General features: G+C 57.8%; 9 protein-coding genes across 9 annotated transcripts; 4 read left to right on the top strand and 5 right to left on the bottom strand.

Moving 5' to 3' along the window:
- Positions 1 to 5,397: 5,397 nt before the first annotated feature.
- On the top strand, positions 5,398 to 6,183 carry EX895_001842 (uncharacterized protein; the record flags this gene model as incomplete). Its single annotated transcript, XM_029882441.1, has 1 exon — positions 5,398 to 6,183. The coding sequence occupies one exon, from the start codon at positions 5,398 to 5,400 to the stop codon at positions 6,181 to 6,183; it is 786 nt and encodes a 261-aa protein (XP_029741296.1).
- A 660-nt stretch (positions 6,184 to 6,843) lies between these two features.
- On the top strand, positions 6,844 to 7,890 carry EX895_001841 (uncharacterized protein; the record flags this gene model as incomplete). Its single annotated transcript, XM_029882440.1, has 2 exons — positions 6,844 to 6,905; positions 7,008 to 7,890. 2 exons carry the CDS (start codon positions 6,844 to 6,846, stop codon positions 7,888 to 7,890), a joined length of 945 nt encoding a protein of 314 aa, XP_029741295.1.
- Positions 7,891 to 7,976: 86 nt separating this feature from the next.
- EX895_001840 (uncharacterized protein) lies at positions 7,977 to 8,927 on the bottom strand (the record flags this gene model as incomplete). Its single annotated transcript, XM_029882439.1, has 1 exon — positions 7,977 to 8,927. The coding sequence occupies one exon, from the start codon at positions 8,925 to 8,927 to the stop codon at positions 7,977 to 7,979; it is 951 nt and encodes a 316-aa protein (XP_029741294.1).
- Positions 8,928 to 9,348: 421 nt separating this feature from the next.
- EX895_001839 (uncharacterized protein) lies at positions 9,349 to 10,320 on the top strand (the record flags this gene model as incomplete). Its single annotated transcript, XM_029882438.1, has 1 exon — positions 9,349 to 10,320. The coding sequence occupies one exon, from the start codon at positions 9,349 to 9,351 to the stop codon at positions 10,318 to 10,320; it is 972 nt and encodes a 323-aa protein (XP_029741293.1).
- A 278-nt stretch (positions 10,321 to 10,598) lies between these two features.
- EX895_001838 (uncharacterized protein) lies at positions 10,599 to 12,134 on the bottom strand (the record flags this gene model as incomplete). The annotated part of the gene is made up of 1 exon (XM_029882437.1): positions 10,599 to 12,134. The coding sequence occupies one exon, from the start codon at positions 12,132 to 12,134 to the stop codon at positions 10,599 to 10,601; it is 1,536 nt and encodes a 511-aa protein (XP_029741292.1).
- Positions 12,135 to 12,548: 414 nt separating this feature from the next.
- On the top strand, positions 12,549 to 15,728 carry EX895_001837 (uncharacterized protein; the record flags this gene model as incomplete). The annotated part of the gene is made up of 1 exon (XM_029882436.1): positions 12,549 to 15,728. One exon carries the CDS (start codon positions 12,549 to 12,551, stop codon positions 15,726 to 15,728), a length of 3,180 nt encoding a protein of 1,059 aa, XP_029741291.1.
- A 225-nt stretch (positions 15,729 to 15,953) lies between these two features.
- EX895_001836 (uncharacterized protein) lies at positions 15,954 to 17,568 on the bottom strand (the record flags this gene model as incomplete). Its single annotated transcript, XM_029882435.1, has 2 exons — positions 15,954 to 17,359; positions 17,520 to 17,568. The coding sequence occupies 2 exons, from the start codon at positions 17,566 to 17,568 to the stop codon at positions 15,954 to 15,956; spliced, it is 1,455 nt and encodes a 484-aa protein (XP_029741290.1).
- Positions 17,569 to 19,143: 1,575 nt separating this feature from the next.
- Positions 19,144 to 22,299, bottom strand: EX895_001835 (uncharacterized protein; the record flags this gene model as incomplete). The annotated part of the gene is made up of 1 exon (XM_029882434.1): positions 19,144 to 22,299. One exon carries the CDS (start codon positions 22,297 to 22,299, stop codon positions 19,144 to 19,146), a length of 3,156 nt encoding a protein of 1,051 aa, XP_029741289.1.
- A 1,103-nt stretch (positions 22,300 to 23,402) lies between these two features.
- EX895_001834 (uncharacterized protein) lies at positions 23,403 to 24,623 on the bottom strand (the record flags this gene model as incomplete). Its single annotated transcript, XM_029882433.1, has 1 exon — positions 23,403 to 24,623. One exon carries the CDS (start codon positions 24,621 to 24,623, stop codon positions 23,403 to 23,405), a length of 1,221 nt encoding a protein of 406 aa, XP_029741288.1.
- Between the last annotated feature and the right edge of the window lie 783 nt (positions 24,624 to 25,406).

The following is a 25,406-nucleotide window of genomic DNA, read 5'->3' as shown; positions in this document are numbered from 1 at the left end:
GAGAGGAGGTGCAAAAGGGAGTAGGGAGGGGAAGACAGCGGTTAAAGGTTTTGCGAGCTTGGACGGGTCGAGGCAGGGGCGGCCGATGTCGAGCAGCGCAAGCGCAAGGGGTCTCTGTGTCACAAGGAACAAAAGCGAGAGGACTGGCTGCTCGTCTCTGTCTATGAAGCGGGAGGAGCAGAATGGGGGGTCAAGGTGCTGCTACGATGGCGGAGGCTTGCAGGAGGGGAAGGGCACACAGACGAGGGAGGAAAAAGCGGAGGGAAATGCGGGGTGCAAGGGGTCATGTCAATGAATGCCACACGCTGAAGAGGGCTGCTATGCGAGAAAAGACAGAAGCGCTTGACAGGCCAGAATGCCGGTTCTGCCTGTGTTCCTTCTGCCTTGGTTCTTCTGCCTTGGTCCTTCTGCCTTGGTACTTCTGCCGCCTCCTGGAAAGGTTCAGCTGACCGGGATCGACAAATGAAACAGAAAGTGGCCGAAACAGATTTGTCCACTGCAGCACAAGCACAGCGCCGTTTTTGTGGTTCCGCCCGCCCGCTCTTGAAGCCCAGAGCAAGCTGCCGCCGCAGCGAGTAGCGAAAGGGTAAAGCTGATAAGCACATCCTGACCCGGTTGCATACCAGCAGCGAGTTCCACCGATGCAACCGGCTGTGTCACTTTTTCGCGCCGCGACAGGAGGACAGGAGAGCGCTTGGAGTTCATGGGCACAGCAAGGGAGAAAAGTAAGAGACGGCAAGAAGATCCGATCTGCAAAGCTGGTGGAGCGAGGACCGCAGTGCAAATGGGAGGCATGGTCTCTGGAGGATCACGTCCAAGCGCACATTGAATGCAGCAGCATTCATGCATCGACAGACGCGAGGGGTCTGGCGTGGGCATGGCTTACTCGCCAAGGCAGGCAGAGTTGCGAAGAATACGAGGAAAATGAAAAAGGCTGCAACGCCTGTCTCCCGTCGTTTCTCGCTTAGAAACGAAGTGCAAGCGTCTTGAGCCCGTCTTGTCCTAGCGCTCTCCGTTGGACAGAGTGCCTTGACACAGTAAGCATGCTGCACAGGAGGGTGCACCAGGTCCAAGAGCGATGACAACGATGCAATGGTGTCAAGGATCTCTTTCGGTGTATGACCAACGCCGCCTTTGCCGAAACGAGCCGCCCGCCGCAACGTCGTTGCAACATTGGCTCCAACAGGCGATATTGGAGGACGTCGGCAGAAGTGATACATCGTCGATCGAGGCCAAGACAGGAACTGCATAGAGCTGGCATCCGCGTGCTCGGCAGGGATACACGAGAGGCGAAAGCTGAAGCTGCAACGTCTGTCTGCCTTGCAGAAGCTTAGCGATTTCACCAGGGTATGAAGCGACTGATCATTTTTTCGTCGCTTCCCTGGCCGACGTGGCGACGCAGACGGAGTAAAAGCCGTCATCAGACGGATCTTCCGGCGACCGCCGGACACCACAAAAAAGTCGCAAGGAGATGGAACTCAGCTGCGAGGCAGCATCGCAGAGGACAAGCCATGGGAAGCGGGAAAAATGATATATCAGAATGCGGTGCTGCAGCGGTTGCAGATCTGATCAACTGCTGGTCTGCCACCGCGAGTGTCGTCGGGCCAAATTGGGCTTCGACAGGGTTGGCAGAGGCTCTTTCCGGCTGCAGCTTGAACCCCTCCATGCATCGAAGTGCTTTGCAGCATGTGAACGTCAAAGAGGGCCGGCTGGCTGGCGGACACTGAATCCTCCTTTTCACACAGCTTCTGTCGTAAAATAAAAGAAAACCCAGAGGCGGCATCTCTGCTTTTGCGCCACATGCGCTCTCGCTGCTCACTACCTTCGGTCGGGCAGACAGAGGCTTCGCTCGGAACAGCCGTAGCACCTCTTTGAAAGTAAAGGGCACTCTGCTCGAATCGGTAGAGCGGGACAGCGACCCCTTCAGGCGTGATGAGACGAAAAAGTCGATCAAAAGCCAAGGCAAATCGGTGCACTGTCCGCGAGACACTGGTGCCTGCACAGATGCACTAGGGTAAGCAAGCCTGGTAGTCGCTCTGCAGACCATAACGATCCGATGAAGCAGTGGGCGAGATCATATGCATTGAGGCAGCAAGGGCGCGGACCAATATCGGGACGATACGATCCTTTCATCTGGGACCGCGGCTGCCGTCGTTGACCCAACGCGAATGGACGCCAGGGGTCGAATGATGTGGGAGAGCTAAGGTAGCCCGAAGCAGGAACAAGTAAGCGGACAAGACGAGAGACTCCCGATCTGAGAGGAGGAGGAGCAAGAGCAGCAGCCAACCAGCCAGCCAGCCCACCATCAAATGTGACGGAAGCGAGCATCGCAAATAGTGGTGACCAAGCAAGGGGTCGGCCATTCCGATTTTCATGCTGAGACCAACACTATTTCTCTTTTTGCCCGCTCGACGCGCCTCGACACGCGGCTATTCCTTTCGCCAGCTGGTTCGCTTTTCGCTCCTTCGCTTGCGAAAACGACCGCAACCTGTGATTGACAGGCTCGATCAGCAGGCTCAAGTCAGAGCATGTTCGCAAACGAGCCCAACAAACGAGCTGGTGTTTTTCCAAAGAGAGCGCAAATTTGGACCCTTGCATGTAAGATGCAGGCATGTGGCATCATTCGGCATCGGCGCTCCTCCATCCTCCTGATCCACAGCGACGAGAAGCAAGCTGCTCTTGCCAAGGTTTAAAGCATGTGCTTGTTCGCTTGCAGCTGCTGTCAATGCATGCCATTCCGCCCCTGACACTCTTCTCGATCAGCGTGCCTTCGTGAGAGCATCTTCAAGAGTGGCTGCCGTCTTCCAACAACGAGAATGGCTTCGCTTGCCTTTGTCGCGATGGTCTGCGTCTTCGCAACTTCCAATTACCGGTCTGTTGAGCCGCTGCGTCACTACCCCTGGACATCAGCTTCGCTCGGATGAGCAGCCGCAACCGGCGAAGTCGGCGTCGGGACCGCTTGCCTTCGATCGCCAACGACTCTCGGCTGCCCTGGCCACGTTGCTGTGGTTGTCATTGGTGGACAAAGCCGCACCTCGCCTCATTACCCATGCTTCTTCAAGCGAGACCAACACCTGTTGCCAGACGATGCACGAGTGTTGGTCGGCTTTCGTTCGCAACACCTTGGCAGCACGTACGTCCTGTCGAGCGCTCGTGACTGCACCATCAACGATCTTGGTGCATACAATCCTTGCTCCGTTCGTTGGCCCATCCTCGCTCGAATCGGTGCGTCGGTACCTCACGGAACAGAATCGTACGTCTCACTCTCAACACCAAGCGGGCGACCGGTATCTTTTGGGCAAGCAGCTCGACCCCAATGCTGGAAGAAGCCTACTTACGTGTATGTGGTGCCGGGACGCTAGTACCTGACTGGGTGACTGGATCGATAAGGCGGATATGCACAGCTGGATCCTTAGGAGAGAGCGTTTGTTGAAACGTGCAAGAGGTGGCGTCGATTATGTCAGACCAAAGATGGAATGGCCGGTAGTCGAGGTCTCCTGACAGCGGATGCTGACAAGCGGAAAAATCAAGTGTTGAAGAAGGCACGCGGAAGCAGCAGCCTTGACCTGAGCAGAGCTGTCAGAGATGCGATCGCAGCGTTGAGCCGTACTTGTGGTCGTTTGTTGATGTTGGACAGGAATGGAATGGGGAAATGGTCGAGGAAGAGAAGGAACGAACGATCGGACAAAGGGAAGGGTGGCGAAAAGCAAGGGGCTGTGATCACGGGACATCATAAATGTATGCAGAACAAAGCAAATGTTTGCGTGGCAAGCAAGGAGGTGTGGCAGACAACGCCAGGATTGGCTCGTCAGCATCATCTCTGGCCTCGACAAGGTCAAGAAGATCATGTTGCTGGGTTTCCAGAATCTTCGTGCGGTCGACGAAGAGCAGTTGAAGTCTCGCATGCGTCGCTCTCTACAAAGGGGGTAATGCTTCACGGTAAGAGTGTCAGATATTCATGGGTCGATCGACATGTGGCTGTCGTTCATTCTCAACCCTTGCTCAGCCAGAGTCTCCCGGAAACAGCTGATGTCGATCTAAGAGCAGCTCTACCGGACGTGCGAGACAGGACTAGACACAACAGGCGCGTATCTCCCTCGAACTAGAAGGTTTCGAGAACATTACATTGTAGCCAAGCCACTGGACACGCTAAGGCAATCTCGGGTGAAGTAGAAGTACTACTCACTACCTCTCGGTCAAACTGGTCGGTTCTGAAGCGTGACATCAGTGTGAAGCATGTAAAGGTGCCTTCGACCGTCGCGACGCCACGCTTTTGTCTCGAGAAACAGTGACGAGAGAAAGCGTAAAGCTGTCAAATCGCTGTCGAGGAACGTTTGACAGCAGTGAATGGCGGAGAGAGCCGAATTGGATAGGGTGGAGAAAAAAATGCTACATTCCTCGCTCTGCCGAATCTCAGACACAACTGTCTCGCCAACACCGCGTCCTCATATGTCTTTCTAGGGGAAGCGAAGTGAATCTTTCTGAATCTAGCGTCCTATAGATCTTGCCCATGACTAACCCGACAATGAGCGTCAAGCATCGCCAGGCGGACAGCGTCTCGGAGCCCGTCCGCTTCCACTGCTGCGACGGGCAGTAAGCGTGCAGAGAGGGGCTTCGTTGTCTCGGCTGCGCTCACATGAGTTGTGTTCGATCAGGGCTTCCATCGGAGCCTCTATCGTCGTGGACATCGCCACCAGGCCGACCAAGCTCACGCCCTACCCCGCCCATCCTCTGTCATCGCTTGTTCAAGTTGACGTGCTTGGGTCCACGGATCTTATCTCGCCGCCCTTTGATTCTAGCGTGGGAATTGCAGCTCATACGCGCTGTTCGCTTTTTGACACTGTCCGTCTAACCGATCTGTCGGTAAGGCGTTCGACTACACCGTGACGTGAGGTTCGACCCTATCTGTCCGGTCCAAGAGCCGCGGTTGAGATGAACGAAAGCCGAGATTGTGGTGATAATTCGCCTTTTTTTGACCTTTTTTTTGCCATCATTTTCTGTTGTCGTTTTTGTGCATCAATCTCGCGTATCCTTGTTCTGAATTGCAACGTTTTCTGCGCGAAGACGGCGCCAGCTGTCCATCAGCCTCGTCAACCCATGCTGTCGAGCCCTAAGCCCCTAAATGATCGTAAGAGCCGTCAAAGCCACACGTGCGTTTCGCACCCTCGATCTGACGGATCCAGAGAGCGGAGACCCGATCACCGATCCCAGACAGATATAGCCCCGATCAGAGTTGTCCTCGTCGCGAGCCAACGTGGAAACGCGCTCCGCTAGGACCCTGAATTTTTGTGTCGGGCAAGCCGACCAACGCATGGAGCGTAGTTCAAGGAACGGTCCCATCAGTACACCATTCAAGTCGACCTTCATGCCAGCACCACGAGACACTGCGCATGGACAATGTCGTATCTGCCAGCCATCAATACCCTCTGGGACCATGCATCTCATCCTTCCAAGCGGGCGTGGTCTCGATCGCCGTCCCCGGAACCCGCGCAACACGACGCAAACGCGCAAGCCGGGCCTAGCACACAACTCGCACCGGCGCGGCAGGCTGCCGTGCAGCGCCGACTCGTCCGCCAATCCACACGAGGCGACCACCTGCCCATGCGCACGCGAAGCGCCGAGCAAGCGCGCATGCTGCGAGCGCTCAAGGGCTACCCACCCATCGGAAGCTCAGCTGACGCTGACCAGCTCAGTGATCTCGAAGAGTCGATCGAAGTGGGCAAGTACCAGATGGTGCGTTTCGGAGAACGCTACATCGTCCAGATCGGACGCCGGCGGACGATGCGCGAAGAAGAGCTGTCGAACGAAGAGGACGATGGACGGAGAGCAGCCATGTCCGCTGTCGATGCAGGCCTGTCGATCGGTCCTGAGGGTGTTTTGGTGCCGGCGGCGGTGGAAGATGCATCGCTGCCAGGGGGAGGTGACGAGGATAGCGGCGCGGGACCTTTTATCGGTGGTCATACGGGACATGCACAGGCGGAGTTGAATCAAAGGCAGATCGCCGAAGCAGAGCGAAGAGCGAGGGACGCCGAAGCAGGCGCGAATAGGGCAGCAGCAGCCGCTGAAGCGGCACGCAGTCAGGCCGAACGACAAGCCGCTTTCCAGGAGGAGGAGGATGCTGTGGATCTCGACGGAGATGTCGAAGATCTCGATGAGGGGGAGGACGACGTTGACTTTGACTAGAGCGGTCAACAGCTCGCGCTCTTACGCAGGTTTCGCCACGTGATCTCACTACTACCAGCTCAGCATATGCGAATGCCAAAGATCCAGCCGCCATGATAGCATTCAGAGTTCCGATCGTCAGCCAAGAGGGAGACGGTAAGAGTGTGAGGTCTCTGTGAGTAAGTGTTGCTTCGGAGAGAGCGAAGGTCGTTGTGGAGGAAGCAGGCGGTAATTGACTCGGGCGAGAGACAGGCTGATTATCTTGGGTGGAAACTGTCGTGTTCGCATGGCCAAAAAGCGCACAGACCGATGAATATGGCTGTGCGGCACGGAAATTGGCTGGAAGCCTCGAAATCGGTCAGCAGCCGAAACCCAGCTGAGACTGCCATCCACCAACCTCACACCTCGCATCCAACTCCACACGTTGACGGCCATCAACGCTCGAACCACACATTAGTTCAGCGCGATTCCATCTCTTGGACACTGCTTAACCACCATACACCCTTCTCAGTCTAACATCGAACGACTGCACAAGCTGCGTCTGCAGTACGGCTCACTTGCGGAACAACGCACGGGACACAAATCACCTCGCCTGTTGCAAGACCAAACGAAGCGATTGGCAACCATCTCCCAGGCATAGGGTACCCGCACACATCGAGAACAGTCTATCTAACGCCCAACATGATTTTGCTCGGCACCGAGAACATTATCATTCGTGATGTCTTGACAGAAAAGTTTGAAAGGTAAGATTCACACTGAGCATCCAAGGGACCTGCGGGCATGCCCTGGCAACACGTTGACAGCAAGCTTACTGATAGCATCTCTGTTCGCGCTCCTTCCTGCAGACCCGCATCAGTGGATCAGACATTCACAGATTTTGACGGCGTAGCATATCATTTGGAATCGACGAGCAAAGCAGGCCCTCTCACACTCTCGATGGACATCCGATGCTGGTCCGAGCTGGTGCAGGCTGGTGCCGCCGACGTGCTCAAGCGCGAGTACGGCTCGTGGATTCGCGACACGGTCGAGCCGGAATACAGCATCACGCTTGAATTCGACTACGCCAAGGTTCCTGCTGCGGGTCCCGAACGCGATGCGCTTATCGCCAGCGTCTCACTGCTCAAGCGCAATGCGATGGCCGCGCCGTTTGAACGCGCCTTTGCCCTGCAGAAGCAGCTCGAAGCAGCGGCGCACGAGAGCGGCACCGCCGGCGTGCCCAGCACGGGAACCGACATCATGCCCATCAACTACCGCGACGATGAGGCGATCTACGTCATCCCCTCGGCCGACCGCGTCACGGTCGTATTCACCACCACGTTCAAGGAGGAAACCGACAAGGTGCTCGGTAAAGTGTTCTTGCAGGAATTCGTCGACGCCCGCCGCCAACCATCGATCCAGAACGCTCCACAGGTGCTGTACTCGAATAGGGAGCCCCCGCTGGAGGTACGCAACGTTGCAGGGCTCAACAAGGGCGACCATGTGGGCTATGTCACGTTTGTGCTCTTCCCAAGACACTTTGCCAACGCAGAGGTGAGCGCGGCCACCATCTCGCGCATCCAGCTATTCCGCGACTACCTGCACTACCACATCAAGTGCTCCAAGGCTTACATGCACAGCCGCATGCGCCACCGCGTCGCCGAGTTTCTCAAGGTGCTCAATCGGGCCAAGCCGGAGTTGGCCGAGAAGGAGAGGAAGACGGCTAGCGGCAGGACGTTCCGTCGTGCGTGAGGGGCGAGATGTACAGTCTAGATTGTAAGCAATTTCTCTGTTTATACGTTGTTGACGGAGCATTCACACGTAGGAGTCGAATCGGTCTAGTCGATGTGCACGCTTTCCCCGGGAGCTAGCTGCTTCAGCAGACACCGTTGCGCTTGTTGTGGATACTGCTCCTCCAAAAGCTGCTGAGCGTGTTGCAGCGAGAAAGATTTACGTGAGATGAGCCGCCCAACAATGCCCTCTGCACGCTTGTGTTCGTCGTGCGTCGCCAACACGAGATCGGGTTTGAAGGTTGGTAGCAGACCGAGAACGTTGGGAAAACCACACGCGACGACTCCGATCAAAGGCAGCGCTTGACGGTCGAAACTATGGATGAGTATCCTCTTTTCGAGCTCTTGACGGGCTTGCTTGAAGGTGTCGGGGAGCGAGGTGGGGGTGATGCCGTGAGGCGAGTAGACGATGTGTACGGGGTGAGCGGCGGTGCGGCAGGAAACGAGGATGGCACCGTGCAGCTTTGTCCATGCTGGGCTCAGCGCCCAGTCGCGCGCTGGGAGGTGCTGGATCGATATCCCCACCGGCAGGGTACCGTCCTGATCCGCATCCTGCCGTGTAGCCACCGACGAGAGGTTGACCACCTTGGAACGGTCGAGATCGACATGAAGCGATCGCAGTGCCGAGAACGAGTCGTCCGTAGTGAGGATCGTGACTCGCTGGAGCACTGCGATAGAGTTAGCATCTGTGATGGTCTCGGGATGCAAGTGGTCGGTGAAAGGGTGGCTGAATACAATTGCGTCGAGTTTCTCGCTTCCTTGTGACTGGGAGTGCAGCCATTGATCGAGTTGAGCGATCGAGGCGAACGTAGCAGGCTCTGTGCGTGTTTGTCGCGAGAACAGAGGCGAGCCATCTATTTGCGGGGTAGCGTCGAGCCATGGATCAAGCACAAGGTTGTAGTATCGAGCATCTTGGCTGGGTGACTTGCTCGACATCGTTGGCAGACGCAACAGCCACGAGGTGTCGCCGTTGAGCTTGTGCAGCTGCACAGCCGCCATGGTGTCGCTGCCGCTTATCCACGAGTCCGCCGTCCTCAGCAAGGATCTACCCGCGGGTCATGATGGCAGATCTAGCATGCTCGATGTTGGCCCCGAGTTGCGTAGAGGGCTGGGACAAGGGACAGAAGTGAGCTGCACTGCCTGCAGGAAAAAGCACACTGACGTTGCTGTCGCGCGCACAGACACGCTGTGAAATGGTGTGGAGGCCAGAACTGAGCCAAAAGCGCAGTCACAGTCAGAGTCACAGTCAGAGTCACACGGACAATTCACATTTCACATTCCCGCCCTTGGACGGCTCTCAAGACCCTGCAGCTCTCAGCCATGGTTTGGCGCTGCTCAGCTTCACTCACGACTATCACCATCCTCCATCTCATCCACCTCGGTGCATCCGATCCCTACTTTCCAACAGCAGCCAAATTCAATGATGTCGAACCTTTTGCAAAGTGTGCTCAGTTCTCGGCTGGCCAACGCAACCCTCGGCGGCGGCAGCGGCACCTCGACCGAAGCCTCTGCCGATCCTGCAGCCGCCGAGACCACCAAGGAAGGCCTCAACGACTGGGAGCAGGTCGATACCGATGACGAGCTCGTCAACGTCCAGTCGACCCCTGGCACTGCCAGCGCAACACCACTCGAGCGCAGTAGGCCCTCCTCCCCCACACGTGCCAACTCGTCCTCGCGCCTTGCCGTCGTCGAGACCGACACGACCGACTTTGAAAGCGACGCCGACAGCAGCAATGCCGACAGCAACGCTGCATCCTCCTCCTCCAAACAGCCCGGCGCTAGCAAACTGCGTACGCCAACTGCCCTCGGCAAGAAGCGCTCTCCATCCTCCCTCAAACGCAGCAAGACCGATCCGCTCCGTTCGCTCACCAGCGAGATCGCGCAACACATCTTCCTCCAGCTGCCTGTCGAATCGCTCATCGCCTGCTCTGGCGTCTCGAAACGCTGGCGCCGCTCCGCCACCCTCAACTACTGCTGGTATCGCCACTACCAACACACCTTTTCCGCTACTTCGCTCGAGTCCGCCCTGCCGCCCATCCCCGCCTGGGGCAGCGGAGGCGCCAAGTGGACGCGTCGCGAGAGCAAGACCGACTGGAAAACGCAGTATGGGCGCCAGAAACGGATGCAAGCCAAGGACGCGGCGCGTGCCGAGTCGCTGCCTGGATCGGGGACGGTGACGCCTTCCAGGACACAAAAGATGCAGGACGCCGGCATACTTACCACCCACGAGGCGAGGATGCAGCAGTGGAAGCAGGAGGAGGACGCGCAGTGGTCCAAGCAGGAGATGCGCGACTATTACAAGTCTGGTCCCAAGGGCGGCAAGTTCAAGGGCAAGCGTGAGAAGGGCGGCGTCAAGACGGGCACGGCTGGCGACGGTGGCCTGTGGGAGTGATGCTTTACCCGGCTTTTGGTTGGGAATTTGCTCTGTGTAGCTGTGTTGTTTTGCGTTTGTATCAGAGAATTGTTTCAAGAATACCGTCTCGCCTCTGTCGCCGCTATCGCTTTGTTCCTTCGCGCGCCACGTCGCTCTTTTCATTTGCAAGCTGATCAGCGTTCAGTATGAACCACCACAGTGAGACGGCTCGAATGTGAATGCCTGAGTACGAGAATCCTTCAAGACACGTTTGTGACGACGTCTACATATGAGTGTGAGAGAGAGACCGAAACCGTCTAGTACGCCCGCTGATCCTCATCCACCTCGTCATCGGCATTTGTGCCCCCCAGACTGACATCGTCCATCTCGCCGTCTGCATCTTCGTCTGTCTCGCCCACCAAGCCGTGTGCATGCAAGGCATCTTCCTGTCTCTCCTCCGTCTGCACTTCGCTCGTTGTTCCAGACTCTGGCTCGTGCGCAGCCTCGGCGTCCGTGTGGGAGGTGGTGAAATCTTGCGACTCGGAGGGGGTGATGACTACCTGAGGCGGCAGCGGCAGCGGCGCGGTGCGTGCTTCGGGTTCGCCATCTTCCGATGGGCCCGAGGTGGTGATGATCGGTGGTGGTGGTGCGGATGTGGACGCTTGGTCTTCGGTCAAGTCGAGGCCGAGTGCTGAACCGGAGGCTTGCTCCTCAGGCGCGCCGGCAGCTTGCTCGGCGAGCGGCGCACCGTCGTCAGCAGCGAGCGCTGCTGGTTTTGCTGGCTCCTCTTGCGCTGGCTCTGCCACTCTGGGCGTAGCAACTGCCGATTCCGTGTCCTTCTCAAGGGGTGGTGGTGGTGGAGACGCAGTGGTGCTGGTCGTCGAAGGGTCTGCTTGCGCTGCTGCTGCTGTGGACGCGGAGGCAGCCGTCTTGCCCAACACATTGTCGATGCTCTGCCTCACCGTGCTGGCATTCGGTGGGTCCTGGTCCAAGTAAAACGGCGAGATGCCCACCATCTTCTTCTGATCGTGACACGCAAAGATCCAGTGCGGCAGCACAGCTGGAATGCTCAACTGCATCGCTTTAGCATACCCCTGCCCCTGCGAGCCCTGTGGCGCATTGACATCGCCAGGGTTTCTAGGGTCGGTGCAGATGTAGTGGGTCGTATCGATCTGAATGCGATCGCTCCACTTGGCCTTCATGTTGCCCAACGCCTTTTTGGCTGCTTCGAACATCTCTTGATCGTGCACATGACCAAAGCAGACGCTGATGCCCGAGGTGTCGTTGATGGTGTGTGTTCGCGTCTTGATTACGGGTGAAGTCAGAGTGCCTGCGGTGGTCTTCATGACCAGGTGAAAGGTGTACTCTGCATTCACGTCAAGTCCGGACAACTTGGTGGATGTATTGTGCAGCGGATTCGGAATAGGTGCCAGCCTCTGACCATTCCTATAGATGTCGAGCGACAGCAGCGTCGCAGTAGCAAGCGACAGACGATCCCATTCCAATGTCACCGACGTCTGTGTCACGTTTCGCAGTCGCAGCGCCGGTGCTTTGGGCGATTGCTGACCAAACGTGTGCAGGATGTCTTCCTGCAACTGATCGAATTCATCCTTCTGGCGACGTTCCTGCTGGTCGTTCCGCATGACCCGGATGTTGACTACACTTCCGGAGGATACTCCTGGTGGGAGAAGGAGCGAAGGGAACTCGATGAGGGAAGCCTTGTCACCGATGAGGATGGCCATGCCCGCATCGAGCTTGCCGACGGTGAACGTGAACGAGTCGTCTGAGCTGTTGGACTGCATGGTGGAATGGATGTAGTTGGGCGCGACTTGGCCGACGTAGTGTGCCGACATGCCGTCGTTGAATAGCAAAGGAAGGAGATGGAGAATGACGGGCAGGTAGGGGAGGAGAAGAAAGAAGCAAAGGGGTGCAAGTCCGAGCGCAGTCTGGCCCGAAACACACACACAAACGCGCGCTGTCAAGTCGCTTGGCCCACGCGCTTTCTTCCATATGGTCACTTCCGATGAAGGCAAGCATCCAGCCCGATTCAAGCTAGCTCAGCGTGGCCGGCTGGCTGCCTTTCATTTCTTCTCGCACAGACGACACGCCGAAATTTTGGAGAGAAACAGGCTCTGCTGCCTGGTGTGTTCTTTTTCGGCGGATCCGAATTCCAAGTTTGTTGCTGCAATTCACCTTCCACCGCCTCTTCTTTCTTCTCTCATCTTCTCTCTGTCACTACCATCTGCAGCACAAACAGGAGGGCAGGAATGATCACATTCGTCCCTCTTTCGGTGCCATATGCCGCCGCTAATGCTACGGCAGCGGCGGCGGCGGGAGGAGCCGAAAAGAGCGTGCGAACCAAGCTCGAATCCGACTCAGCAAGCACCACAGAGGAGCAAGAGCATCCACGCGCGCTCGCCTACCTGCTCCAGATGGACGATGTGCGCGTGCTCATCGACTGCGGATCCACCGAAGACTTTTTGTTTCAAGGTCCAGCCCAAGCAGGCGACAACGAAGAAGCTGCCGGAGATGCGGAGGCTTCGTCACAGCAACCCGAATCTTCCTCCATGGCCCAACAGCGACAGGCCTCTGATCTCGACCTTGACCATCTCAAAGCAGCACCGCTCGATGCACTGCTACGACAGCTGGCGCCCACCATCGACCTTGTGCTGCTCTCGCACTCTTCGCTCGATCACTTGGGCCTCTACGCATATGCCCATGCCAAGCTTGGCCTGCGGTGTCAGGTGTACGCTACCATGCCGGTGCAGAGCATGGGCAAGCTCACAGTGCTCGAAGCCATCCAAACATGGAGGAGTGAGGTCGATATCGAAAAGGAAACCACCTCTGGATCGACACGCCGCTGCCTCGCTACAGCCGACGAGGTGGAAGAGGCTTTCGAAGAGATCAAGACGGTCCGATACATGCAACCCACCCATCTCGAGGGCAAGTGCGCCAGTCTCACGCTTACAGCCTACAACGCGGGTCACTCGCTCGGCGGTGCCGTGTGGAAGATCCGCAGCCCTACCTCGGGCACCGTCGTCATCGCGCTGGACTGGAACCACAATCGAGAGCGTCACCTCGATGGCACCATCCTGCTCTCTTCTTCTGCCGCTGCACCTGGCGCACCCGGAGCCGCAAGTGGCGCAGACGCCGTTCGACGCCCCGACCTTCTCATCACCGAGATCGAACGCGGCCTGGTCGTCAACACCCGTCGCAAGGATCGCGATGCAGCGCTGATCGACCTGGTACACTCCACGATCCAGGCGGGCCATTCGCTACTTTTCCCCATCGACGCCTCGGCGCGGCTGCTCGAACTCATGGTGCTGCTCGATCAGCACTGGGCGTACGCATACCCGCATGCGCGGTTCCCGCTGTGCCTCATCAGCCGCACGGGCAAAGAGGTGATCGAACGCTCGCGCACCTACATGGAGTGGATGACGCGCGAATGGGCGACCAAGGCCAGCGAGACCATCGAAGCGGACAAAGACAAGCAGCCACCGCAGCACCACTCGCGCAACGCCCGCGGCGGAGGCGTCGGTCGCACAGCTGCTGCGTCGTCCCCGCTTGATTTTAAGTACGTCCGCGTCTTCCCCTCGCTGCAAGCCATGGACGAAGCCATCCCGCAGGATCAGGCCAAAGTTGTGCTTGCCGTGCCACCGTCCATGACGCACGGCCCGTCGCGGCGTCTGCTCGCGCGTTTTGCGCATAACCCAAACGACGTCGTCGTGCTCATCTCGCGCGGAGAACCGGGCTCGCTTTGCCGCGAGCTGTGGAACGCGTGGAGTGCGAATCAGTCCAAAGGCTTTTCCTGGACGCAGGGCAAGGTGGGCCAAGCCGTCGTCCCCACCAACACTGCGCTGCGGTTCGAGCTCAAGAGTAAAGTGCCGCTCGAGGGGGAAGAGTTGCGCGAGCACCTCGAGGCGGAGCAAGCGGAGCGCGACCGGTTGGCGCAGCAGCGCGCGTTGCTCGCGAGGTCGAGGAGGAGGTTGGAGGCGGACGAGGATGATTCTTCGGACTCGGACTCCGAGTCGGGTGGAGAGGAGGGGGGCGAGGACGAGGATGTGTATGACGTTGCTACTGGTGCAGGAGAGCCGGGTGGAGGGGGAGTTTTGCGAAAACGTCCATTTGGCGTTGCGTTCTCTGAAGCGGCCAACGGCGCGGTGGCAGGAGGCACAGCAGGTCAAGTAGCCGGAGCAGACACCAACCAGCTCTCGTACGACATCTACCTTAAAGGCAACGCTAGTCGCGCCACCTCGTTCTTTGGCTCGAAAGCGGGGCAAGAAGGCCCCTTTGGCCTCGGGGTGCGCTACCGTCTATTCCCGGCCATCGAGCGCAAACGGCTTGTCGACGGTTTCGGTGAAGTGACCGACGTGGCACGCTGGCTGTCGCGGCGCCGTGCGCTCGAAGCCGCCGAATCCGCCGCTGCCGACCCGCTCTCGGAGTCCGCCGCGCTCACCGCCGAGGCCAAGCGCAAGCAGCTCGCGGCCGAAGAGCAACGTGCCGCCGCGGCAGTTCCGAGCAAGTACGTCACCGAGGAGGTGCACGTGCGCCTCGCGTGCCGGGTGGCGTTCATCGAGATGGCCGGCCTCAACGACGGGCGTGCGCTCAAGACTCTGATTCCGCAGCTGCACCCGCGCCGGCTGGTGGTGGTTAACGGCGATGCGCCGACGAGTGCGGATATGCTGGGTGTCCTGCGCGGGATCAAGACGTTTACGAGCGAGGTGTTTGTGGCTGCGTGGATGGAGCGCGTAAGGATCGGGCAGGTGACCAGTGCGTATACGGTGCAGTTGGGCGAGGCGTTGTTGGCGCGGCTGGAGCTGAGCCGGTTTGAGGAGTTTGAGGTCGCGCATGTGCGTGGTTTGGTGAAGCGAGGTGGGGAGGATGGGGGCGAGGGCGCGGTGGCGGTGTTGGAGGCCGAGGGCGGTGGCATTGATGGCGACGAGGCGGACGGCGAGGAAGAGCACGGCTCTGCGCAGCAACGTGCACTCGCCGACCTGTCCACCGCCGGCATCCTCAAGCCATCCCCTCCCCCCACCGTCCAGGCCTCGCGCGTCTCCGCGCCTGCCTCCACCGCCCACGTGCAAGGCACGCTCTTCATCGGTGACCTCAAGCTCAACACGCTCAAGACGCTCCTCTCCAGCACACCCTACCGTCTGCCCGCGGAGTTTGCGGGCGAAGGAATGCTCGTCTGCGCCCCTGCGGCCTCGATGCGTGGCAGCAGCAGCAGCGGCAGCATGGGTCCGAACGCCGTGACCGTGCAGAAACAGGGCAAGGGGCGCATTGTGATCCAGGGCAACGTCACGAGCAGCTTTGGCAGTGTGAGGAGCGCCGTGTATGGCTTGCATGCTAGGGTGGTTGCCGCCGCGGGTGATACGAGCGGGAAGGCAGGGCAGGCCGAGCGGGCAGAGGCGGTGGACGAGGTCAACCGCATGGAAGAGGTAGTGTAGAAGGGCACAGGAGTGCATGAAGTTACAATGCTCAGCTTTGGCAATGCAGTCTTGCGCTCAAATGCACACAGAAACGCAACATCGCAGTGGACTCAACAGGAAGATTACGACGTGAACTAACGAGAAAAATTGAAACAGCTTTTGCGGTTGTGTGAAGAGTGGCGTCGCTGTCGAGTACGGCAGGCGAACCAAATATAAAATTCCACCCTGTACTGCAACACCACGTCAAGGAACGTCATTGCCAACCGAGTTCGGGCCCAAATCGATGGCTGCAGCCTTCTCCCTCTCCTCGCGCGACTTTTTCACCATGCCCGCGGCGGTCAGTCCTTCCTGGTGGCTCGAGTTGGAGACCACGGTGCCTTCGTTTTCTGCGGGCATCGCGACTTGCTTGATGAATGCGAATTCGGACGCGGCCATAGTCTCGAGCACGCCGATGACATTGCCGTGTGCGTCCTTGAAGACTTGCTTGGAATCATCCGAATCCTGGCCAATGTTGGCCGATTCGTATTGGAACACTTTGAGCAGCTGATAGAAACCGGAGGTGATGATGGCTGCTGCGTAGGGGGCAATCCAATAGATCCAGTCGTAGGATTCGAAGGCTCCAAGCACAGCATTGGGTCCAAGTGTTCGGGCAGGGTTGAGCGAGCCTCCCGTGTAGTTGGTGCCCAAGAGCTCGGCAAGGAAAAGCGCCAGACCAATGCCCACAGGAGCGAGGAACGTACCTCGGTGCTTCTCAGCAGCGAGCAGGAAGATAGCCAGGATCAACTGTGCCGTCAAGAAGAATTCCAACCAGAAGCCCTGCGCAACGCTGGTACCATTCGCCAATGTGGTACGCGCATTGATCCTACCCGGCAGGATACCATCAACCAGGGCAGCTGCAGCGATACCACCTGCAAATTGAGCAATCGTCAAGTGGATCAGCTGGAACCAGCCGAGCGTACCCGTCAAGAACAGAGCCAGGGTCACGGCAGGGTTGAACAGACCTCCCGAAACACGGTAGAAAGTCCAAGCATTCACCGCTAGTGAGAACCCGAACCCGAGCGAAGAGTAGAGCAGTGCCGACGTGTCCGGAGGAGAGTTCTGGCTGAGCGATGTGTTCTGGCCGTTGTTCTGGTTGCTGGCACGGGCATTGGTCGCCTCAGTAGCGATACCAAATGCAAAGAAGAGGAAGAGAACCGTTCCGACGAACTCTGAGACGAATGCGATGATGTTATTCTTGACCTCGAGTCGGCGTCGGAGTGCAGCGCGGTAGTGGTGGCGATGTTTGTGTTCCTTTTCGTCGACCTGCATGAAGGCGGGCAGCTGCTCCTCGATCATGATGCTCTCGCGTCGTTCCATCATGGTGGGTTGCTCGTAGTTGCCATCCGCACCAGTGCCGAGCGAGAAGATGGACGGCTGGGCAACCATCTGATGCGGGTTGCCTTCGCCGGTGGTGACAGGTGCACTGGTGGGCGCGGTTGCGAGGCCGCCATGCTGGTGTTCCTCAGCTGCATTTTTCTTGCCCGTGTTGGAGCGTTCGGCCATAGACCTTGCTGTAGAGGAACGAACCTGGGTAGTGCGTTTCTGCTGAGCCTCTTGTTCGGCAGCGTGGTTGTACACGCCTGTGCCGGCAGCGGGGCGCTGTGGATTGGCTGTGTGTAGCGAATGTCAAAGTATAGCGGTTGTAAGTGAAACGTTCTTGACGATAGCCGCTGCCTACGAAAGTGTCCAAGCCGTCCTTTCGTCAACACGAGCCGAAACGAACACGCGATTTTAAGGCTACGTGATCACGTTGCTGGCAATAGTACTTACTGAGGTTAGTGGTGGGTGAGATCTGCTTGTCTGTGTCGCTCGTCGACATTGTGATATATCTTGATACGAACTAGCGGTAGCGAGAAGAAGCAGTAGCTTCCAATACGGAGGATGATCTTGCTTGTAACAATGAGGCCTTGCGCCGGGTGTCGTGGTTAACCAAACAGTTCCATGCAGAGGAAGGTGAAAGTGAGATTGTGAAGCTCCTTGGATGGTGGTGAACGAACGAGAACAAAAGGGTGTCCGGTGAGGCTGCGACAAGACAAGATCACGAACCCACTGCGAACTCGAAGTCCTCTTCTAGCTGTTACGCCAGAACAAGCAATGGCGTTTGGCGTCGAGCATCGCAGCTGCGCACTTTCGAGCAGGCTCGACTCTGAGCGAACCAGACCGGCTCGAATATACTAATTTGAGGTACACGAAGCTCAGACAAGAGGGCCTAGCCGACCTTAAGCCAGTTCCCCGAAAGAACACCTTTTGTTTCGGGCACACGAGGGGACTTTATTTTCTTTCTGCAGCAGCCTGAAGCATCTTCCGAGAGTGACGCGAGACAGGCTATCCAGTTGAAACCCCGACGATGAAGGGAGGAAGCTGCATGTCCCGAGACAAAAGTATGCCAAGCGACGCACTCCCATACTGTAGAGCCCTTTCGAACGGAGCGAAGGGAGGAACTCGACAAAAATAAAAGACGAGCGTGAGTGTATTACCTCAGTTGCATGCAGGCGCCGCTGCCTGCGAGTGCGCGATTTTGACAGTGAATCTCCGCAAGCAGCAAAGGCATCATTCCTTCTTGATCGTGCCCACACCGCCGCCGCTGTCTTCTTCTCGGACGTTGTCGTGTCTGCACACCATGGCGAGCTTAGACTGCGATGAACTCGCCTGAACGCTGAGGTGATCGTGAAGACCAAACAGAAAGTGGCGCTAAGGATCGCGGGTCACCCCACCTTTTGATGGCCACGCCCATGCCACAGGATAACTGTCCTCGGCAGCGGTCTCAAAGATGAGAGATACCTGGGAAAAGGGCTGCGACACGCACTTCCAAATGAAGAAGCAGCAAGTCACACACTCGGCTGGAATGCTACTTGTTCTCCCTTGCCGTCATTCTCCTTGCATGCTTCGAGAGCTACACCAAAACCCGAACCGGACTCCGTGCGTCGTGGGTCGGCAGCATCTTCTTCTCGACGTCGCGACCAAACACCGTTCTCTCTCTCGCCGCCGTGTTTCCTGTATTGTCGCGTTTCCTGCCAATCTCTCAGCCTCATTTTGCGCTGCTTCGAAACGAGTGTACGTCATCCTGCGCTGTCACCTTGCGGCGATTTCTGTTTGTTTTCCACCTTCAGCTGTCAATGCAAGCTTGGTGGTCTATATTTAGAACTTCTCACAAAGCCTGATCGGGCTCCACCATCTCTTTGGCTCACTGAGTGCAAACTGAATCTGGGCCATTGCTCGTCACACGCCCGATACCGTATGCTACCCTTCACACGAACTTCCGATCTACACTCTCGCTCACATCAACAAGACTCACTCACACCAAGGACCTGATCCTTGGGTTGCCAAGAGAATGTGTTGTTTACAAAGTAGACAAGTGATGAACGACATGCTGTGATATGGAAGACGCCGATGATCACTTGGGTTGCCCGAGCCCAGCCAACAGATCTCGCCCCTCCGCCGCGTCTTGCCAACTACCATCGCCGGCTGAGCCCGTTCCCGAACCTCCCGATCGACGATCGGCCTCTTCTCCCTCGTCATCATCGTCGCCAAGGTCGACAATGGCTCCAGTTGCCGCTGTAGCCTTCTCGCTTGCCTCTCCTTTCCCTGGAGCAGTGGCGGAGACACTGGTAGTATTCGCTTCGTCGTCGTCTTCCGCCTCGTCGTCGTGCAGGGCAAATCTGTGATCGCCGTCGACTTCATCGTCGTCGAGGTCGTCGCGGTACGGTTCGTCAGCGCCCAGCCCACGTCCGACGCGGCCAAGCAGGCCTCGACCCTCACGGCGGCCGCTGGGCTCGCCGTTGTCGTCACCATCCTCGTCGTCATCCGAGCCTTCGGCAAAGGCATCATACAGCTCCTTGGTCCTACGCGACTTTTCCCCGTGCCCGCGACGCGAAGATCTTCTACCTTCATCGTCCAGCTCGCCCATCGCCACCTCTTCATCGTTGGCGAGCGACTCGTATCCGCCTCCATCTCCACGCCCGCCTCCTCCGCCACCACCACCCAGACCACGACCCATCTTCCTCTTGCGCATCACAAAGAACGCCGCCAGCGATCCGGCGAAAATGACCACCAGCCCACCAGCTACCACCACCCACGTGCTGTTCTTCTTGAGCCCCTGGATGTAGCCCGTATCGGCTTCGGGCTGTACACTGATGGGAACGCTGCCGTTGTGGTTGGTAAAATCAACGTGCGACTCGCCCTCGGCGCTACCGTGATCCGAAGGCAGGTGGTCCGTGGGCTTCTTGAGCTGCGCCGACGAGGTGTAGCTGGGCGGCAGCTTGATGATCGTGGTCTCCGGAGCACTGGGCAGCTTCTCATGGTACTCCACCGAGTCTTCCGGGAAGTTCCACGCCACCGCCTTGGACGGATCGATCGAAGCCCCCCACAGCGACATGCTCCAAGCGTAGATGTTGCCCACCTTGTTGGGATGCGCCGGATCGAAGACGCGCAGCTTCCACTCGCCGATGGGCGATTCGTCCCAGTGCTTAAGCGTCATGAATGACCAGCCAAGGAAACCCGTGGTTGCATCATCGTAGCGTCGCGACCGCGCCAGCGCCGACTTGGTGCCGTGTGGCGAGATGAGCTCGACATTGACGTCACCACGGCGTTGGTGGGTGATCCACACCCGCACCGTAACGTGTTCGACCGAAGCCAGGTTGGCTCCCTTCAGGTGCTCCTCGGTGATGGTGTGAGTGGACTCGGTGCCCGATTCGGTAATGAGCGTCTCTGTGGCAGGCAAGGTGATGTTGGGCGACTCGTACCACGCCTGCGGGTTGACAAGCTGGTGACGCTTGGCCTCCTCGACGAACTGGTAAGCGTCGATGAGGCCGTAGCCGTATTTGTGGTTAAAGTGACGGCCTGCCTGCGTCTGCTGCCAGTCGGGGTCCTCCGGGTTGAACTTGACGGCGCTGCGTACGGCAATGTGCTGTACATCACGCCAGGTCAGCTCGGGTCGGACGCTGAGACCCAGAGCTACCACTCCGGCAGCGAGGGGAGCGGCTGCACTGGTACCGCCGTGCGAGCCCGTGCATCGGTTGACGCCGTTCCAGGCGACATCGGTGGTGTGGATGTGGTCTCCGCTGCCCGAACTCCAGCTGGTTGCGATGATGGCCGAGCACATCTCCGAGTACCAAGGATGTTGGCCCTCGCGGTCGACGGCGGCAATGGTCATCGAGTAAATAGAGTTGGTGTAGCCGTCGAAGTTGCATTGATCGTCTGAAGCGCCTCCGTTGCCACCAGCGAATACAAAGATGTTGCCTTTACCGTCGCGTCCGTTCTGCACGCCGTTGAGCATGGCTTTTGCGATCAGGCCCTTGGGAGCGTCCATGCTACGTCCGTCGTCGGGAGGGCCCCAACTGCAGCTGTAAATGTCGTTCTCCTGGTAGGCGTAGTTGAGCGAAGCAGCCTCGTCGACGTCCGAGATGGGCCCCGAAAGGATACGGACGCCGGAAACTTTGGCCTCGTACGCAACGCCTACTCCGCAGACGTCATTCTTCACCGCAGCAATCTCGCCGGCACATCGCGTACCGTGCTGATCATCGCTCTCGCGGGGTTCGGGAAGATCGGTATGCGAATTGAAGTCGTAGCTGCCCGGTGCGTAGAAGTTGTCCTTGAGATCGGGGCTGTGCATGTCGAGGCCATCGTCGATGAGGCAGACTTTGATGTCCTTGCCCAGGATACCTTGGTTCCAAACGGCGGTGACATTGAGGTCATTGCCAATTTTGCGGTCGTTGGCAAGGTGCCACTGGTCAGTGAAGATAGGATCTCTGATGTTGAAGGTGGACATCATCTCGGCCGTCTTGGCAGTAGGGATGATCGGGGGTCGAGGTGAGGGGTCCGCTGACCTCACATGATGAAATGGCCAGGCGTCCGGTGCTGGGAGGGGATCGCGACGCTCGGGATAGAGGTGCGGCATCTGTGCTGGATCGTAGAGGACGTTGCGCTTGTGACGCAGCCTGACTTGCTGACGCTCGACGGCCTTTATCGAGAGCGCAGCGGCGTGCTGACGCTTGGAGAGGCTGTGAGTGGTGGTGAATCCAGGATCGCGAGCGGAACGACGGATGTGGGACCACCGCTGGAGGACGGGGTCTTGGTGTTCCGGGACATCTGGGCGTGCCACGGACGCAGATGATGGAGCTGCAGAAGAAGAGGCGTCGGCGTTGCTGCGCTTCGCCAATGTCTCTGCCAGCTGTGGCATGGGTTTTTGGGATCGAACCAGCCAATGATTTCGCAATTCACCTGCCTGCTCGACGAACTCGGCACCGAGCGACTCTGCCACATGGCGTGGGTCCACCTCTTGGCCTGCGTGGGCGTGAACCTCGACGACATAGTAGTGATGTGTGTCGTAGGATCGGGGAGCAGGAAGCGGGACCGTGCGTTTCTGATGCGACCACGGATGGTGCGCTGCGCGCTTGTGGTGTTGTGAAAAGTGTGGTGTTGCTCCTCCTTCGCCTGAGCAGCTTCTGGCAGCGAGCGAGGCGTCGCCGCTGGTTTGAGGCTGGGCAGCAGACACAGCCAAGATGCCAGCGAGAAGCAGCGAAAGGGAGCTGGACAGCTTGACGGCCTTCATTGTGGTGAGACGAGGTGGTCACTTTGTGAGGCGGCGAGGGACAGAGCAGCGTCGGAAGGGCCGGAAGCCAGCTTGGGCCAGGTTGTGTGAGGCTAGTGCCGCCGCAAGAGATTGAAGGTGCAGGGCTGTATTACGTGCTTTGCACCATGAGAAGGACCTGAAGATGTCTTGATTGCGCTGCTTGGTCAGTAGAGATGTCTTCGTCGAGAGCAAGACAATGTTTGCAGAGGTACCCAGACTCGTGTGCTTGGGCCTGTTCAAGAGATGGTCGGCGAAGGGGAAGAAGGAAAGGCGTAACGAGAGGCTGTGACGCTAGCAAACTGGACGAAAGTGGCCTGTGTGCTTTGCTCTGTGTGTGTGTGCGTCTGTGTGTCTGTGTGTCTGTGTGATTTGGCCTCTGAGCTGGAATCTCAGGGTCGCGTGTCTCTCTTCTTCTGTGTCTGTGTGTGGATTTGTGCTCTTCGAGGTCGGAAGCTTTGGCTGCTTCCAAAGCGCTGCTGCAAGGTCGACAAGATTAACCTTACAAAAGGAGACAGAGACAGAGCCGCTGAAAATCAATTTAATGTTTGGCTGGCAGGCAGACTGCCACGACGCCCGACAAATATGCGCCTTCCGTATGTCTCCCTCGCGTTCTTCTGCAGCGAATCCGCCAGCCTCAGTCAGTCAGCCAGCCGTTCGAGGCGTGTCTCAGAATTGCCACTAGACCGCCTTCACGCGGTTTCCTCCCCTTCCCAGGTCCGGTGCTGCTCTATGCAAGGGTCTCTGCGTCGGTCGATCCGATACACATACACGCAGCGACTCGACGTGCAATTCGCATCGTTCCGTCCGACGTTGTTCCTCATCTACACTCGACGCTGCCATGTCCGACGGCACGATGGTCTCCGATTGGCTGGTGTAGCACAACCGTGACGAAAGCCCGATGAATTAAGGACATAGCACCCCGATGCGTTTATCTCTTACGTTCAGCAGAATTGCAACTATCCCCCACACGCCGTTCCGTGAACGAGAATCAAATGTCCATGCATAGCATTGCGAATGCAAAGTGGAGAAACAGTACAAGGAGAGGCTACAAGAAAGGAGGGTGAGTCGCGAATCACGCTGGCTTACAGAGCATCGTGGTCATCAGCAACCGAACGCTTGCTATCCAATGATCGAGGCGAGTATCTTCGTACAAGTCCATCCGCCGCCGCAGCCACCAGCTCGACAGGACTTATCTCGCGCTGCCACGAAGCCATATCGATGACGTCCGTCTTGTCCATCTGCCTGCGCACCAGTGCTGCTGCCAGGCTCTCCTCGCTTTCACCACCTTCCGAAAGCGCTCGGCGAGCGGATCCACCGCCGCCAAACGAGCTGCTGATTCCACTCAGAATTCCCTGCAGGCTTGATTGGCTCAATGGGCACGGGAACGAAATGTTGCGGTTGATGTGGACAGGCACCGTGATGCTGAGCACCTCGACGTCCACCTCGATCTTGAACAGGAAGCTCAAGTCGCCCGACCCGCTCGACGCACCGAACAGGTTGATCCCGCAGTCCGACGCAATGTTGCGGATGATGCTCGAATCCGAGTCCTGGCTCTGATCGTACTTGATCTGGAATGGGAACACAACCGTCGTGTTGGCGTTGGGCTGAATCTTTTGATTGGTCACCAGACCGTTTCCGAGCGCTGTCGATTGATCCGCCGAGTCGTATGCCGTCGCTTTGAGCTTCTTGATGTTGGCCGAGATAGAGTTGGGGTTGCTCACCGAGATGTCGACCGTGACGTTGAACGCAAAGGCGCCGTTCTGGTAGCTGACGCCGTTCTGATTCGGTACGCCTACACCGGAAATGGCCACGTTGGGCGGGCGGAGGAACATGACGATCAGGCAGATGATCGAAACGATCAAGATGACGATGAGAATCAGGTTGCCAAAGATGATCCTGCACAGCTTGGCGGGGCAGCTTCGTGACGCGAAGGCGCGTTTATCCTCTTTGTTCCAGATCGAGTTGCCGCTCGCACGCTTGGAAGCGTACGGGCTGCCGTAGTTGGCCTTTTCGGACGCCATGATGTCGGGATCGTCACTCTCACCTGCGCCTGCGCGGGTGGTGTCGTCGTAGTGATCGATGTAGTCGTCGTCGTGGCCTTGTCTGTGCAGTCCACGCGAAGGGTCGCTATCGTGACTGTCGCCGAGGTCGTTGCGGTAGTGATCCTGGTCCGGATGCGCAGAAGAGTAGGGAGCGTAGTGCTGTGGTGCGTCGGTAGGGTACGGATCGTGGGTATAAGGATCGTTGTTGCGAGGCAAGGTCGAAGAGACTTGGGCTTGGGGACTTTGGAAAGCGTACGACATGGTGGCGAGAAATTGCAAGTCTCGGTCTTGAGAGCTTGCGATACGGTTGGATGCTAAGTAGAGATGAGGACAAACGTCACCATTTGGTCTTTTGTCTTAGTTGCCGAGCGAGCGAGATAGCGCAAACGAAGGAAAGACCCTTTTTTCTCTTTTCTCGACGATGATGAGCCAAAGCGATACTCGAGGCTAACGGCGGTGTTAGAAAGGGATTGAATGCAACGCTAGCAGCAGCAGTAGTAGACACAAAATGCACTCGCGACGGGTGTTTCGAGCTAAGAAAGAATGAGAGAGCGAGAGAGCGAAGGGGGAGTTTCGAGTGAAGTGCGAGTTGGAGTGGATTGCAGCAAGGCAAGCCAGGAATGGCATCTTGCAGCAAAAAAAAAAAGCGGTGCTGCGCGCATGGTGCTGTCAGCCAAACGGGGCAGTGCAGCAGCATCAGAATTGTGGAGAGCGAATTTTTGGATATTCTCTCAGCCGAACACAGGGCGATCCGCAATGCACAAATTGATTTTTCAGTTATAGAAAAAAAAAGCTCACGGCCAAAATGATAGAACGCCGTTGGACGGGTTGGCGGTCGACAGTAACACAGAGTAGCTTGTGCACCAACTAGACCGGCGGTGATCTCTTAGCTAGCTTGGTGCTGCTTGTTGGCCACAGCCATCACGGCATCCCTAGTGGCCGCCTTCGAACGACGGTTGACCGTCCCGAAGAGTTCATCACCAGGATCCTATACAGTAGGATGAGAAGAAGGCACCAGCCAAGAACCACGAGGAGCGCATGCGA

The sequence above is a fragment of the Sporisorium graminicola genome, chromosome SGRAM_12 (genome assembly GCF_005498985.1).
Source record: "Sporisorium graminicola strain CBS 10092 chromosome SGRAM_12, whole genome shotgun sequence".
NCBI lineage: Eukaryota > Fungi > Basidiomycota > Ustilaginomycetes > Ustilaginales > Ustilaginaceae > Sporisorium > Sporisorium graminicola.
This window is presented reverse-complemented; position numbering and strand designations above follow the sequence as displayed.